Source organism: Pongo pygmaeus, chromosome 19 (assembly GCF_028885625.2).
Source record: "Pongo pygmaeus isolate AG05252 chromosome 19, NHGRI_mPonPyg2-v2.0_pri, whole genome shotgun sequence".
Taxonomy (NCBI): Eukaryota; Metazoa; Chordata; class Mammalia; order Primates; family Hominidae; genus Pongo; species Pongo pygmaeus.
Genome location: NC_072392.2, coordinates 17267950 through 17285577, shown reverse-complemented (window position 1 = coordinate 17285577; position 17628 = coordinate 17267950). Strand labels below are relative to the sequence as shown.

Genomic DNA, 17628 nt, shown 5'->3' with positions numbered 1-17628 from the left:
TTAAGAAGTGATCAGATTTAATAGATTACATTGAAAGAATATGTTTAAGACAGTGCTTGGCTGTAGGGAATTTACAGTTTCATTGAGGTAAAATGTACAAAAGTAATAATTACATTATTTAGGTGAATAGTAGTTGCTTATCGGTATGATAAAGATGAGTGCTATGTAAAGAAAGAAATGGGATGATAGTGTGGGCTAAACTGGTCATAGAAAGTTCATGAGGATAGTTAGATTTAAGCTGGTACTGAATTACAAGTGGGATTTTAATTGTCATAAAGTATTTATGAAGATAGTTCAGGTGAGAAAGGGGTTTAAGGGCAAGGCTTCAGAGGCAGAGAACAGTGGGTGAGCTTGTGATTCAGGTTGGAAAGTTGTGACAGATAGGGCTGGAAATTAGATATTTAAGATGAATCTTTTAATGTTTCCCTGAAGACATTTAAACGTGTGTGTGTGTGTTTGAGTGTCTTTGGGATTAGTATTAATGTGATAAAAGCTGTGTTTTAGCAGTGACTTTAAAATAGATGCAGAAGAAAGAGAATACCAACAAATATAATTTGTTGTAGTAATGATCTGTAATAACCCGTGATTGTGGTCTTTTATTCTTTGTAGCCAGAATATGTAACATGTAAATAGTCCTTAAAACATACCCTTGAAAAGATAAATAAAACCAAAATGTTGCCCTTGATCACCAGGTATAACCATATTTGTCTAATCGTGTATCACGGGATCAACCCGTCTCTATCAGAGATTGAAGATTCGCATCATCATTAATTTTCTGGAATCTGAATATTTGTGCATTTTTAGATAAGATGTTGTTGAGGGAGAGTTAGCATAACATTTTTTTATAATGATCTTTAAGTATGTAGTTTTATTATCCATAACTTTTTTAAATGGCACAAAATCTGAAATGGATAACTACAACTAGAAGTTAAAGTAAAATTTCATTGCATTCATAAAATCAGGCCCTCATGAGCTGGGTGCAGTGGCTCATGCCTGCAGTCCTAGCACTTTGAAAGGCTGAGGTGGGTGGATTATCTGAACCCAGGAGTTCAAGACCAGCCTGGGAAACATGGTGAAACTCTGTCTCCACAAAAAAAAAGAGTACAAAAAATTAGCCGGACATGGTGATGCATGCCTATAGTCCCAGCTACTCAAGAGGCTGAGACAGGAGAATCACTTGAACCTGGAAGGCAGAGGTTGCAGTGAGCCAAGATCGCCCCACTGCACTCCAGCCTGGGCAGTGACAGAGTGAGACTCTGTCTCAAAAAAAAAAAAAAAAAAATTAAATAAATAAATAAATAAATAAGGCCCTCATGGAGATACAGTTTCTAAGTTTTGGAAGAAAACAATGTTATGAGAGGTTGCTGAAATATTTCCTGAGTGACTGTTGAGCCACATCCCCCCACCAAACACTGTAATGATTTTTCAATTGTAGAAAACAGATAGTAGGTTTTGAATATTATTCTTGAGCAAGATACTTTCTGAGAAATAGATTTCATCCCAGTATGAAAAAGTAGAATTGTGTAGTGTCTGAAGGCACTTTATTATAAGTTTATTTTTGTTTTGATAGGTTCTTTTTTAAAAGCAGTTATATCTTTTTCAATCTTACGTGTGTTCGTCATTGTCCCAAATAAAGTGAAAGATTATGATTGCATGTTACAATGGGACTTTGATTTCAGCCCTAAGTAGAACAGTAGATGAGGTCATCCCATATACACTGCATCCACAGTGGATCGGTGGTGCTTGTTGAGGCTCTGCTGTAAGTCATAGGCAGCCTATCACTGAGTGATCTTATCCTGTATCCCATCAGAGCCCTGAAGTTACCCAGCCAGATGAAGATCTTCACCTTCAGGCAGAAGAAACACAATTGGTAAAGGTAATACCTACCGTTGTACAGATAATGAATACAGAGAAAATGCCTATTTTACTGCCTCTGATTCTCAATGTTCCCAGTTAATTGCAAGTTCACAATGATTATTTGATTGGTGTGGTAGCCCAGGGCTGGTGGCATCAATTTAACAGATTTCATTTCTCTCAGAGGTGGCAGCCGTAATCTAGCCAGATAGTCACATCATGATTACTAATGGTAAAATATCCTATCATTACGTAGTCTGAAGCTTGTGCTGCATTCTAAGACCCAATACTGTGCCATTAAAAAATACCAAGAGTACATCAACATTGTGGAAATAGTGTTAAGATGAGTTTAAATTGGTTTAGATATTTTATTTCTTAAGGCTTTCTTATTTGTGAGTACTGAATCCACTTCATTTTTCCAGAAAAAATAAAAATCAGAAATTTGTTGTGATAAGAAAAATTATCCAAAACTTAGAAATAAATAAAAGATATATGTAGGCCATTTCAGAGTCATATTAGACCATTGTCTTAACAAGCCTGTCTAAGGGTTATCTGACATAGCAGAGGAGGGTTATGTTGTTTGACTTACCATTTACTATTAATTAATATTTAGATCTTAAAAGTTAGATATTAACTTCTAGAAGATTGAAACATTGCAATTATTTTTGCTAGGATAAAAGATAATCCCCAAAGTTATGGTATTACTGTCCTGTAGGACATTAACCAGGTTTGTATCCGATTTTGCAGTCTTATTCCAGCATTCTTTTTTCCACTATCTGTACATCGGTTTCTTGCATCTCCTTTAAACCTGTCTTGTCAAGCTTCTGATCCCTCATTAATGACTTATGTAAATCTTTGGCAAGTATTCACTATGCTTTTAGAAGAATTATGTTTTTAAGTTTTTTAAAATTATCCTTTGAAAGTTGGTTTTATTCCAGAGATATTTTTTGTAAAATGTGGTTTTTACTTTTGCTTCTATGAGAAAATACATTCTGAGATTCAGTTTTATACATAGTATTTTTGAAATGATTTTTTAAATTCTTTTTAACATACAATAGCTTAGATTCTTAAAATCTTAGAGTAGAAATATTCATACTTTTAGACTTTGAACCACGAACCTTAGAAAATGCCATACTTTTTGACATGGTGTACAATTCATATGGTTTATTTTTGTTCTGACAAAGGGAGTCCCTGGTAGAAGATGAATTCTGTCTGGCTCTTCCCTAAATTCTGCATCCTTTTTATTATACATACTAAACATAGCTTAGTTTAATTTTACTTTGAATAGAACCAGTGATTTGATAATAACTATCAATAAGTTATTAATTTAATTTAATTGGTTTTGTATTTGTTTGATTTTCTTATAACTATTGCTGACATTTTCTTTTTTTTTTTTTTGAGATGGAGTCTCGCTCTGTCACCCAGGCACAGTGGCACAATCTCGGCTCACTGCAACCTCTGCCTCCCGGGTACAAGCAATTCTCCTGCCTCAGCCTCCCAAGTAGCCGGGATTACAGGCACCTACTACCACGCCTGGCTAATTTTTGTATTTTCAGTAGAGATGGGGTTTTACCATGTCAGTCAGACTGGTCTTGAACGCCTGACCTCAGGTGACCTGCCTGCCTCAGCCTCCCCAAAGTGCTGGGATTACAGGCATGAGCCACTGCGCCCGGCTGACATTTTCAATTAGTGTTTTTTTTCTTTTTTTTTTTTTGTAGCATAGTCCTTTAAAAGAAGAAATTGCAGTGCTAAATGTCTTTTATTTTACAGGCACATGTTTTTTAGTACAAACGTCTAACAAAGAAACTATAGAAGATTGATGAAGAACTCTTATTGCATGATTATTATAATCAGACCAAAAAGAACACATCAAGACAAAGAGTCTTGATATTTTCTGAGTATCATAGTGCCAGTATATATGTTGTAACTTTTGGTAAACAACTTAATTTCCCAACAACAAACAACTAGATAAGCATAGCCTCAAGATGAAGAGGAGATAATAAGAAGCCTTTAAAAGCCTCCCAGTAACTGGGACTAGGCACCCACCACCATGTCCAGCTAATTTTTGTATTTTTAGTGGAGACAGGGTTTCACCGTGTTGGCCAGGCTGGTCTTCAACTCTTGACCTCAAGTGATCTGCCCACCTCAGCCTCCCAAAGTGCTGGGATTACAGGCATGAGCCATGGCACCCAGCTGGGTTATTATATAATCTTGATGAAGGAAGGAATTCTGATGAAATTTTAATGAGATCAGGGATGTGATAGGCTTAAAGCAAAATAGGCTCTGTATAAAAGAGTCAATACCATGTCCAGACTGCGTAATGGACCCGGGGTCCTATTTCTTTGGAAAATACAAAGTTAAATGTAAAATGACATATTCAGAAACCCCTCATGTGAAAGTCTGCATCTGGGTTGCAAATAACTGCTTCTCAGCATCAAAGTCACTTTCATTCTTTCTGATGTGATTTCAGACTACACAATTTCTGACAGTCTATGACTTTAAAAGATGAGGTGTCATAATGAGTAAGAAAGCAGTAGTTGCTCAAAACGGGTAATTATGACATTTTACAGCTGCAGAATGACCTTAGAAGAAATATTGTTTGCTGTTAACTTGTCAGTTGGTTTTATCTGTGTCTTCTATTCTAGCTTGAGGTGTGGAAGGGCAGAATTTTACTTTCTCAGTATGAGCTAATTTTTACTTTCTTGAACTCTATCAAAAAGAAACTTTTACATCAGTCTGGCTTAATGTTATTTGCCCAGTGTCTTTGAGGTAAAGAATATGAGGCTTATGATTTCTGGTTTCCATTGTATGCATCAGTGTATTATCTTAGAATCAACAATTTTTGGGTATTGTATATTAGGTTTCCAATTTTATTTGTCTAAATTATGAATAGAGTTGGTCTGGGATGGTGAAATTGAAATAAATGGGTACTCTTTTAGCTCCCTAGGAACTTTTTGCAATAAAAATAAAACTTTAGTTATAGTAATAGTTTCTGCAGTTTGACAAAGTTCAGTTTCTGAATAAAGGATACTTAAGTGAATTTACTTTCACAAGATCAAAATGCCCTCAACATTCTTAGAAGTTATTTTAGTGTGTTTGTTGCCATGTAAAGGCATACCCAAGAGTGGGTAATTTATAAAGAAAAGGGGTTTATTTGGCTCACAGTTCTGCAGTTTGTACAAGAAGCATACTGCCAGTATCTGCATCTTGTGAGGGCCTCAGGCTGCTTCCATTCACAGTGAAAAGGAAAGAGAGCCAGTGTGTATAGAGACTACATAGCAAGAGAGGGAGACGGGAGGGGCCGTGCTCTTTTTAACAGCCAACTCTCATGGGAACTACTAATAATAGAGGGAGAACTCACTCATTACCATGAGGATGGCACCAAGCCATTCATGAGGGATCCAGCCCCATGACACAAACACCTCCCATTAGGCCCCATCTCCAACATGGGGATCAGTTTTGAACATGAGGTTTGGGGGGAAGGCATCCAAACTATAGCAGCAGTTTTATGTTTCAAAGTTAATTCACACTTCTACATTCTACAATCAATATTTCATTCGTTCTTCACACAACACAAACCTTTGATTTTTTATGATTATTTATTTACCTGATTTTCCCCTGGGAGGGAAGAAAAAGATTGTCTTTCTGGCAGTATTTTTAATGACAGCTTTACTAAGATGTAATTAATATATCATGAAATTCATAAAGTATACATTTCAGTGGTTTTTAAATATATTCACAGAGTTTGTAACCATCGCCGTATGGAATTACAGAACATTCCATCACCCTGAAAAAGAAACCCCATACCCACTAGCAGTACTCTCCATTCCCCCTCCTTACAGCCTCTGACAACCACTAATCTTTTCATCTGTATAGATTTGCCTATTCTGTACCTTTCATATAAATGAAATGATACAATATGTCATCCTTGGTGACTGACTGCTTTCATTTTAGCAGGTTTTCAAGGTTTATGTGTGTTGTAGCATATGTCAGTACTATTCCTTTTTATGGCCAAATAATATTCCAGTTGTATGGATATAGCACATATCGCTTATCTGTTTGTCAGTTGATGAGTATTTGAATTGTTTCCACTGTGGGGCAATTAATAATGATGCTAATACATTTGTGTATACGTTTTTGTGTGAGCATATGTTTTCATTTCTCTTGGTATATACCTAGGGTTGGAATTTTGCTGGATCATATGATAATTCTATGTTAAACCATTTGGGGAACTGTCAGATTGTTTTACAAAGCAGCTGCCCCATATTACATTCCCACCAGCAATGTATGAGTGTTGCAGTTGCTCTACTTCTTCAACAACGCTTGATATTTTCTGCCTTTTTTGATTATACACATCTTATTGGGTGTGAAGTGGTAGCTTACTGTATCTTAGGGACTTTACTTCCCTAATTACTAAGAACTTTCAGCATCTTCTCTTGAGCATACTTATTGGCTATTTGTATATCTGCTTTGGAGAAATGTCTATTCAAGTCCTTTGCCCATTTTTTTTTATTGGGTTATTTGTCTTTTTATGTTTGACTTGTAAGGGTTCTTTATATGTTCTAAATACAAATCCCTTTTCAGATAAATGGTTTGTAAATATTTTCTCACATTCTTTGGTTGGCTTTTTGAGTTTTTGATGATGTCCTTTGAAGCACGGAAGTTTTTAATTTTAATGAAGTCCTAATGATCTCTTCTTGTGTTTTGTCTAGTGTGCTTTTGGTGTCATATCTAATAATTCATTACCAAATCGGAGGTCATGAAGATGTTCCTCTGTCTTTCTAACAGTTTTATAGTTTAGTTCTTATATTTAGGTCTATAGTCCATTTTGAGTTAAGTTTTGTTTATGGTCTGAGGTAGAGATTCAACTTCATTCTTTGGCATGTGAATATTCAGTTGTCTCAGCACTGTTTGTTGAAAAGACTATTCTCTACTCATTATCTTAGTACCCTTATTGAAAATCAACTGACCATTAATGTAGGGATTTATTCCTAGACTGTCAGTTCTATTCCATTGATGTAAATGTCTATCCTAATGTCAGTACCATACTGTCTTGAGCACTGTAGCTTTGAACTAAGTTTTGAAAATACCTTTGAAGTACATTTTGAAATTAGGAGGTATGAGTGCCTCACCTTTCTTCTTTTTCAGTATTGTTTTAAAAAACAAATTCATTTCCAAATGAATTTTAGGATCAGCTTTTCCATTTCAGGAAAAAAAAAAAAAGCCAGATGGAATTTTTATAAGTCTTGTGTTGAATCTGTTGATCAGTTTGGAGAGTAATGCTATATTCGCAAGATTAAGTCTTCCATACTTGAACATCGATTGTCCTCCCATTTATTTATGTATTCTTTAGTTTCTTTCAGTTTTGTAGTTTTATAGTTTTCCGTGTGCATGTTTTACACATCTGTTGTTAAAACTTCATTCCTGTGTTTTCTTATTTTTGCTATTGTAAATGAATTTTTTCTTAATTTCTTTTTGAAATAGTTATTGATAGTATATACAGATAATTGACTTACACACACACATATAGATCTTGTATCCTGAACCTTGCTGAACTAGGTTATTCTAATAGAACTAAATTGTTTGTGTATGTGTGGATTTCTTAGGGTTTTATATGCAAGATAACATTAACTGTATAGAGAGATTATATCATTTGCAAATCAAAATTTGCTTTCTCCTTTCCTGTCTGGGTACCTTGTATTTCTTTTCCTTTTCTAATTTCCCTTGAAAAATGTACAATATAATGTTGAATGGAAGTGAGAAGGAATGTCTGGGCATGGTGGCCCATGCCTGTAATCCCAGCACTTTAGGAGGCTGAGGTGGGTGGATCACTTGAGGCCAGGAGTTCGAGACCAGCCTGGCCAACATGGTGAAACCCTGTCTCTACTAAAAAAATACAAAAATTAGCCAGGCATGGTGGCACACACCTGTAATCCCAGCTACTTGGGATGCTGAGACGGGAGGATCCCTTGAACTGGGGAGGTGGAGGTTGCAGTGAACCAAAATTGCACCACTGCACTCCAGCCTGGGCGATGAGCAAGATCCTGTATCCAAAAAAAAAAAAAAGAGAGAGAGAGAAGAGAAAGAAAGAAAAAGAAAAGTGAAAAGTGAGAAGGGACATTGTTGTCTTTGTGATCTCAGGGAGAATGCATTCAGCTGTTTACCATTAAGTATGAGGCTAGATGTAGGTTTTCATAGAGAATGTTTATCAGGTTGATGATGTTTGCTTCTATTTTTAGTTTGTTGAATTTTGTCAAATACATATTTGAATCTATTAAGATGATGTGCAGTTGTTGTTCTTTATTCTATTGATTGATTTTTTTGATATTACATAAACTTTGTATTCCTAAGATAATTCCCATTTGGCTGTAGTATATGCGGCATTTTAGTTGTTGCTGAATCCACTTTGTTAGTATTTTTTTGAGAATTTTGTGTCCATATTCATAAGGATACTGGTCTGTAGTGTTCTTCTGATGTCTTTGTCTAGTTTTGGTAATATTGTTCTCATAAAGTGGGTTTGGAATTTTTCCCTTCCATTTTTTGGAAGAGTTAGTGAAGGATTGGTATTAATTCTTCTTGAAATGTTTGGTATAATTCACATGAAGCCATTTGAACCTAGGCTTTTCTTTGTGGGAAGTGTACTTGTTATAGATCTATCCAGATTTTCTATACACTGAGTCAGTTTTGGTAGTTAATGCCTTTCTATGAATTTGTCCATCTCATCTAAGTTTGCATACCATTGTTCATAGTGTTCCTTTATAGTCCTCTTATTTCTTTAAGGTCAGTAGGAATGTCTTCTTTTTCATTCTGATTTTAGTAATTAGTGTCTTCTGTCTTTTTTTTCCTTAGTCACTCTAGCTAAGGGTTTGCCATTTTTTAATCTTTCCAAATAACCAATTTTTGCCTTTTTTATTTCCTCTGCTGTTTTTCTGTTCAATTTATTATTTCCTTCCTTCTGCTTTCTAAAAAATTTAGTTCACTCTTCCTTCTCTAGTTCCTTAAGGTATAAATTTAGGTTATTGATTTCTTCTTTTTAAATTGTAGGCATTTTATAGCTATAAATTTCCCTCTGAGCACTGTTTTCACTTTGTCCAGCTACTACCGTTGAATTATCTCTTTGCCCCTTCAATTTTATAAATTTTTACTTCCTGTCTTATGGGACTCTTTTGTTAGGTGAGTATATGTTTAAATTTGCTATGTCTCACTGCTACATTTATTTCAGTTATTATACTTTTCAACTCCAAAATTTCTATTTAGTGAAATATCATTCTCACAATTTCTTTTAAATCTTTATACGTGGTTTTCTTTAGGTCTTTGAACATATTTATAATAGCTGCCTTAATGACTTTGTTTAATAAGTACAATGTCTTGACTTCCTCGGAGGTAGTTTCCATTGATGCTTTATTTTTTACTGTGTATGGGTCCATGCTTTCGTGTTTCTTTTTGTATCTTATAATTTTTTGTTGAAAACCAGCTAGTTATTTTAAATAATATAATATGGCAACTCTGGAAATCAGATTCTCCCCTCTCTAGGGTTTGTTGTTGCAGTTGTTGCTGGTGCTGCTGCTTTGTTTAGAAACTTTCCTGGACCAATCTGTAAAGTCTGTATTCTTTATCATGTATAGCCACTAAAATATCTGCTTGGTTAACATGGTGATAGTTAATGATTAGACAGATTTCTTTTTGCCTTAAACCAGTAAGTCTTCAGCGACTGCCAAAGGGGCCTTTGTATGTGTTGGGCATACATTTCCCTCTTAGGCAGGCAGGTTGCAACTCTGCCTTAGTCATTTCTTGCTTGTACACAGCCTCAAGGTAAGCTATGAGAGATGAGGGCCTTCTCAGGTTTTTTCCTGGGGCTGAGTTCTTGGTGAAAAAAGAAAACAAAACCAAGTACATTGGTTACAGACACATGTCAAGTGATTAACAATAAAGTTTATGAACTCATCATCTCCTACATTCTCCATGTCTTAATATTAGCAGAATTATCTAAAACGTGCTTCAAAAACCTAAAGGTTCAAAACTACAAAGGGATATATATATATACATAAGACATGTATGACAAGCATACATATCTAAATGGTAGAAAAACACCCCAGAGGAAATCTTTCTTCTGATCTAGAACAGACCTTAGCCAAATATGATCTAAGTTGACTTCTTTACCTGAGTAGTCAGCTAATCAGGGCTCTTAGTTTACTAGATCATGGATCAGAATGATTACAAGGTTACAAGCTGGAATTCTCAATATAGACTGCTTGGATTTGAATCTAGACTCTTCTGCTTCTTTGACCTTGGGCAAGACACCTAACATCTCTGTGCCTCACTTTCTTTATTTGTAAATAGCACCTTCCTTATTGTGATGATTCATTCAATACATTATAAGCCCTTAGAGCAGTCTCTGATACATAATAAGCATTATACTCACAGAAGTGGGGAGAGTAGTTTGAATCCCTTAAACCTGTTGCCCCTCTTTTTTTTTACTTTATTTTAATTTTATTATTATTATACTTTAAGTTTTAGGGTACATGTACATGATGTGCAGGTTTGTTACATATGTATACATGTGCCGTGTTGGTGTGCTGCACCCATTAAGTCGTCATTTAGCATTAGGTATATCTCCTAATGCTATCCCTCCCCCCTCCCCTCACCCCACAACAGTCCCTGGAGTGTGATGTTCCCCTTCCTGCGTCCATGTGTTCTCATTGTTCAGTTCCCACCTATGAGTGAGAACATGCGGTGTTTGGTTTTTTGTCCTTGTGATAGTTTGCTGAGAATGATGGTTTCCAGTTTCATCCGTGTCCCTACAAAGGACATGAACTCTTCATTTTTTATGGCTGCATAGTATTCCATGGTATATATGTGCCACATTTTCTTAATCCAGTCTATCGTTGTTGGATATTTGGGTTGTTTCCAAGTCTTTGCTATTGTGAATAGTGCTGTAATAAACATACGTGTGCATGTGTCTTTATAGCAGCATGATTTATAATCCTTTGGGTATATACCCAGTAATGGGATGGCTGGGTCAAATGGTATTTCTAGTTCTAGATCCCTGAGGAATTGCCACACCGACTTCCACAATGGTGGAACTAGTTTACAGTCCCACCAACAGTGTAAAAGTTTTCCTATTTCTCCACATCTTCTCCAGCACCTGTTGTTTCCTGACTTGTTAATGATTGCCATCCTAACTGGTGTGAGATGGTATCTCATTGTGGTTTTGATTTGCATTTCTCTGATGGCCAGTGATGATGAGCATTTTTTCATGTGTTTTTGGCTGCATAAATGTTTTCTTTTGAGAAGTGTCTGTTCATATCCTTCGCCCATTTTTTGATGAGGTTGTTTTTTTCTTGTAAATTTGTTTGAGTTCATTGTAGATTCTGGATATTAGCCCTTTGTCAGATGAGTAGGTTGCAAAAATTTTCTCCGATTTTGTAGGTTGCCCGTTCACTCTGATGGTAGTTTCTTTTGCTGTGCAGAAGCTCTTTAGTTTAATTAGATCCCATTTGCCAATTTTGGCTTTTGTTGCCATTGCTTTTGGTGTTTTAGACATGAAGTCCTTGCCCATGCCTATGTCCTGAACGGTGTTGCCTAGGTTTTCTTCTAGGGTTTTTATGGTTTTAGGCCTAACATGTAAGTCTTTAATCCATCTTGAATTAATTTTTGTATAAGGTGTAAGGAAGGGATCCAGTTTCAGCTTTCTACATATGGCCAGCCAGTTTTCCCAGCACCATTTATTAAATATGGAATCCTTTCCCCATTTCTTGTTTTTGTCAGGTTTGTCAAAGATCAGATGGTTGTAGAAATGTGGCATTATTTCTGAGGGCTCTGTTCTGTTCCATTGATCTATATCTCTGTTTTGGTACCAGTACCATGCTGTTTTGGTTACTATAGCCTTGTAGTATAGTTTGAAGTCAGGTAGCTTGATGCCTCCAGCTTTGTTCTTTTGGCTTGGGATTGACTTGGCGATGCGGGCTCTTTTTTGGTTCCATACGAACTTTAAAGTAGTTTTTTCCAATTCTGTGAAGAAAGTCATTGGTAGCTTGATGGGGATGGCGTTGAATCTATAAATTACCTTGGACAGTATGGCCATTTTCACGATATTGATTCTTTCTACCCATGAGCATGGAATGTTCTTCCATTTGTTTGTATCTCTTTTATTTCATTGAGCAGTGGTTTGTAGTTCTCCTTGAAGAGGTCCTTCACATCCCTTGTAAGTTGGATTCCTAGGTATTTTATTCTCTTGGAAGCAATTGTGAATGGGAGTTCACTCATGATTTGGCTCTGTTTGTCTGTTATTGGTGTATAAGAATGCTTGTGATTTTTATTTCCTTCTCCTGCCTAATTGCCCTGGCCAGAACTTCCAACACTACGTTGGTTCTGTTTATATGCTGGATTACATTTATTGATTTGCGAATGTTGAACCAGCAAAAACTGGAAACATTCCCTTTGAAAACTGGCACAAGACAGGGATGCCCTGTTTACCACTCCTATTCAACACTGCACCCGGCTGAGATTTTGATTTTTTTTTTTTTTTTTTTTTTTGAGACGGAGTCTTGCTTTGTGTTCCAGGCTGGAGTGCAGTGGTGCAATCTCGGCTCACTGCAAGCTCCGCCTCCCGGGTTCATGCCATTCTCCTGCCTCAGCCTCCCGAGTAGCTGGGACTACAGGCACCCATCACCATACCTGGCTAATTTTTTGTATTTTTAGTTGTGACGGGGTTTCACCGTGTTAGCCAGGCTGGTCTCGATCTCCTGACCTCGTGATCCGCCCGCCTTGGCCTCCTAAAGTGCTGGGATTACAAGCATGAGCCACCGCGCCCGGCCCTGAGATTTTGATTTTTAAAAATATTTTCAGCAATGTCATTTCATATTGCTGGTATATACCACCAGAAGACATATACTAGCTAATTGAGGCCTTTCTTTTATGTTAGCAGCTGCTGATGATTCTTTAATTCATTAGAAGTTGCAAATTGTGATGTTCTAATTCTTTTGTTCCTTCTTCATTCATTAGCTAAAATACTTCCATAAAGAGAAACCTTCCCTTAGCAACTATTTAATTACGTTTGATTACAATACAAACTATGTGTACTTTGCATAGGTAAGAAAGGACAAAAGTTTGATTCTTTCTCTTTACTTACCAGTTTCCAGGTATTCTCCAAAGATGATAGATGAGATTTTTAAAATAATGTATCATGAATGTAACTGTATTAGATAATGGATTAGAAATCCATTGCAGTTATTATCCTTATTGATGCTCAAATTGTCACATCATTGGCCAGTGGAAGCCTCTTCAAGTTGTCTCCTGTGTCTTAGATATGACCCTAGTAGTCTTTGATAGCTTCCTTGCTTTTTAATGTGTCAGGGTGTTCTAGGCCCTGGTTCCTTTTAGGGGGAAGTAATATTTAGAGCCCACAGTCTGGCTTGCATAGTGCCACCTTATTAGTTATGGTTTCTGGGCCTTTTCAGTGGCTGAAGCTAGGAAATGTGTTTTTTTTTCCCCCTTAAAATGCTTCATGAATCTCTAGTGATACTTCCTATTCAAACTCAGAACTATGGAGTTTTTAACCTAATCTCATCAATATTACATTTCTATCTTCTTTCTCCCATGCCAAATGTATTAGTTATCAACGACGTCAGTATGCTAATTTGCTTTATCAAGCACTACACACACAGCAGTTAAACAATAGCATGTCTGTCACTGTAATTAATATGATTATTTACTGAAAACATTTTGGTTTTGTTTTTATTTTGCAGTTATTTTTCTCAGGGTATATCTTGTGCAGTATATACAGAAAAATTACTGTTTCAAAGTCACTCAAAATAGTTCCTCTCTAATGAGTGAGTGTGCTACCAGCTGGTTTCATGTTACTCTTAATTTTTAGGGATTGCTTTTTTTAATCTTTTATTTCATTTATAATATATTTACATGGTTCAAAAGTCAAGTCTACAAAACAGATATTCAAAGGAGTCTAGCTGTCATTCCAGTCCGCTCTACTCCCTCTTTTCTCCAATAGGTAACATTGAAAATGTTTATGGCCTGTTCTTCCATTTTTTTAATACATATACGTATTCAGACCAAAGAACTTACCCAAAGTTCCTCGATTTTTTTTTATTTTTCTTTTTCAAAGAGAAAGCTTATAATATTCTGTATCCACAATACAAATGATAAAATGTATCTTTTAGTAAGTCATAGTCTATAGATTAGAACTGAAAGAAAATTGACATTTTAGATAAGCCAGGGTTTTAAGGAAGAAAGATGATTTGGATGGAAACTGCTGGCTGTTATCAAGTATTTTAAATACTTTCTAGGGAAGTAGGAAACCATGCTGTTTGACTCCAGATAATATAGTGGAACCAATATTTATAATTTATAGGAAGCCAGACTTGGTCTGAAATGAAATTCTGCTATCAGATGAAACTCTGAAGATGATATAGGCAGCGTATTATGGTTTCAAATTCTTGTCACTGGAGAGATTTATACATCCTATAAGGGATGAACTGGTTGACCTACATAATCATTTGGTGATTCTGGTTTCTGGGGCTCTTCCCCAGTTTTTTATGTATAATTCTGCCTAACAAGTCTAATTGTATAGTTTCTAAGTGATCACAATGTAATTGTTTTAGGAATCGGTGACATTTAAGGATGTGGCTATAGACTTCACATTGGAGGAATGGAGGTTGATGGACCCTACACAGAGGAACCTGCACAAGGATGTGATGCTAGAGAATTACAGGAATCTGGTCTCCCTGGGTAAGGATAACTTCTCTTCTGTGTTGATTGATCTGCCCATTTGACCAGGTTTGCCAAAGATAAAGGGCCTCTAAAGTACTTAACTGAAGTACTTGATTTTAGGGGCACATGGTTGGGTTATGCTATTCCTCACTCTTAACTACATGATCTGCCCATTGTAGAGTAAGAAACACACATTTCACTGGAATCTTGGAGATTGTTGACAACCCCACAGATTTTGGACCAAAGTTTTTTCTAGTCACTTCCTTAAATGGAAGTTATCAGTACCTCTAGAAGAAAGAAACAAATGTATTCAATTTCTTTCTAAACTCAGTTTATTCCCACAATCTATTATCCCACCAAACCAGAATCATAGCATTGAGTTCCTTTGAGATGTCTTTGTAATTGTCTAAAACATCACTGTACAATATGGCAGGTACTAGTCACTTGTGGCTTTTGAGCACTTGAAATTTGGCTAGTCCATCTGAAGAACTGAATTTTAGATTTTACTTAATTTTATTTAAATTCAAATTTAAATAGCCATATGTGACAATTGGCAACTGTATCGGACAGTGCGGCTCTAGAACTTCCTGTAATGGTCATTCTGCCCAGAAGATTAAGAACTGAGACTGAATTTGGCAGGAGTTCTTGCTCATGGCTCCAATCAAATCCTATTTATTTTTCTGTGGACAGGGCTTGCAGTTTCCAAACCAGACATGATATCTCATTTGGAGAATGGGAAAGGACCATGGGTGACGGTGAGAGAAATTTCAAGAATTCCCTATCCTGGTGAGTTAAATAGAACCAAGAAGATGGGATTTATTTGAAGTAACAGACTATAGGGGGATGTTCACCAGAACATCTGAAATAATTTTGAAGATATATTTGTTCAAAGCTGTCTCAGAGGAAGAGATCCCCCATCTTACTGCCTGTCCCTCTCACCCCCATCTTCTCTCCCTCTGTCTCTGTCCTCCACTTTTGGGAACCATCTCATCCTATTCTGCTTTCCTGGGGACATGCTTTTCATAATTATTATTTTATTTCTTCTTCATTCAAACTTGCATAAAATATCCCTTTCAGGTCTGTCTTCTCCAGTTAACTTCATGTTTCTCATTTGTTTCACCAGTATCTGTCATTTCTTCCTTCATTTACCTGAAAATGCTTCCATAAGGGTCCCCACTGATTTCTCTTAAGGCAAACTTATTTACTCATTATTTAGTTTTCTTCACCTACAAGGCTACAGAAACTTTGGAGGAACCCACCACCTCTCCTCCAGGTTCTTAACTAATTGAGAATACAAACAAGGAAGCAGTTGAGAATCAAAATATAGTATTGATGTATTTAATCAATATTATACATCTATATACTGTGAACTGGCTTAGGTACAAGGGCTATAGCAGCTAATAAGATGGACCAGGTCCCTGCCTTCATGAAGATTAAATTTTGAGAAATAGATAATTTGGCAAACAAATAAAAACAAACTAAAATGGTGGTTGCCATACCTCCCAGCTATGAGATAAATTGGAGGATAAGAAAGAGTAACTGGGGTGGGAAGAGGACACCTGCTTCAAACAGGGTGGTCAGGGGAGCTTCTGAAGAGGTGACGTTTAAGCCAAGACCTGAAAGGTCAGAAGAAGAAAACAGTAAGGGGAAGAGGAAAAGAGAAGTATTCCAGGCTAAGGGAGCAACAATGCAAAGGATCTGATACAGCAAAGAATGCCATGTGTTCTGGAAATCAAAAGGAAGCTGCTGTGACTAAAGTGAGGGGAAACTGGTACAGAATAAGATTAGAGATGTAGCAGCCTGCCTGTGCAGGGCTTTGTAGATGATCTAAGTGAGTTCCAAAGCATGGAGAGATTCTACTGTAGGGTTTTTAGAAAATAACTGTTTATAGAGATTGAACTTGAGGCATAAAGCAGGCAGTAAGTTAAAAGGTTGTTACAATAGTCTATCCAGGTGATGATAGTAACTTTGATTAGGGTGATGGTAGTGGAGATGGAAAGAAAGAAATAGATTGTGGTTCATTTAAGCATTCATTTTATTATGATGCCATGAACAATCCACACGTGAATTACGTATTTTTATATATCAGATAATATTTATACTTAAAAGAGTGAGTGAAAAGTAGACATTATAGATAGTTTTAGATAACTTTTTAGAGAGGGATTTTTTTTCCCCTACGAAGAGGGAAAGAGAAATGGAGCAGTGGCTAAAGGAAAGAATGGAGTCAAGAAAAAATACTTGTTTTATTTTTGAGATGGGAGCTGCTATGACATGTTTGAGTGCTGATAGGATTGCCTTAATGGAGAGAGAGACATTGATGTTGCAAGACAAAGACGAAGGACTAAAGTGTTTGACAGGGTTAAAGGAGATAAAATCTAGAACAGAAAGGGGGATTTACCTTGAATAGGTACAGAGGTCACCTCCTGTGTTGTAATACTGAGAAAGGTGGAGAAGATGGGTGCACCTGCATGTCAGTTGAGGGCAGGAAAATTGAGGCCACTATTATGATAGCTGCCATAGTTTCTAAAATGTGAGGCAAGATCGTTAGCTTATGGTGAGGGAAGAAAAAGTTGTGAGAGAGGGAAAGTTGTTTTTTATGGTAGTGGAATTCACCAGGGAAGCCATCTTGGCCTGAAGCTTTTATTGGGAAAAGTGTTTAATTATAGCTTCTATGCCTTTAGTACTTAGGACTGTTCATATTTCTTATTTCTTTTTGTTTCAGTTTAGCAAATTATGTTTAGGGATTGTTCCGTTTAATCTAATTTTAAAATTTGTTGGCATACTATCCTGTTTATCATTTAAATGTTTATATGGATCTGAAGTGATGTGCCATTTCTTATTCCTGATACTGGTTTTTTGTGTTTTCTTAATTTTGTCTTACTCAATCTTGCTAGAGTTTATCAATCTTACTTGACTTTTTTTTTTCTTTGAGACAGGGTCTCATTCTATCACCCAGGCTGGAATGCAATGGTGTGATCATAGCTCACTGCAGCCTCAAACTCCTGGGCTCAAGTGATCCTCCTGCCTCATCCTCCTACATAGCTGGGA

General features: G+C 36.4%; 1 protein-coding gene across 4 annotated transcripts in view; it reads left to right on the top strand.

Annotated features, from left to right (window-relative positions):
* The window catches only part of ZNF624 (zinc finger protein 624), a 34434-nt gene that overhangs the window by 5929 nt on the left and 10877 nt on the right, over positions 1–17628 (top strand). The window contains exons 3-5 of one of the 4 annotated variants that reach the window (XM_054457869.2): positions 1811–1876; positions 14472–14598; positions 15271–15366. In XM_054457869.2, coding sequence (XP_054313844.1) covers positions 1811–1876; positions 14472–14598; positions 15271–15366 — 289 coding nt within the window. The remainder of the gene's footprint in view (positions 1–1810; positions 1877–14471; positions 14599–15270; positions 15367–17628) is intronic. The other 3 variants (XM_063656600.1, XM_054457870.2, XM_063656601.1) reach the window with 3 other exon arrangements.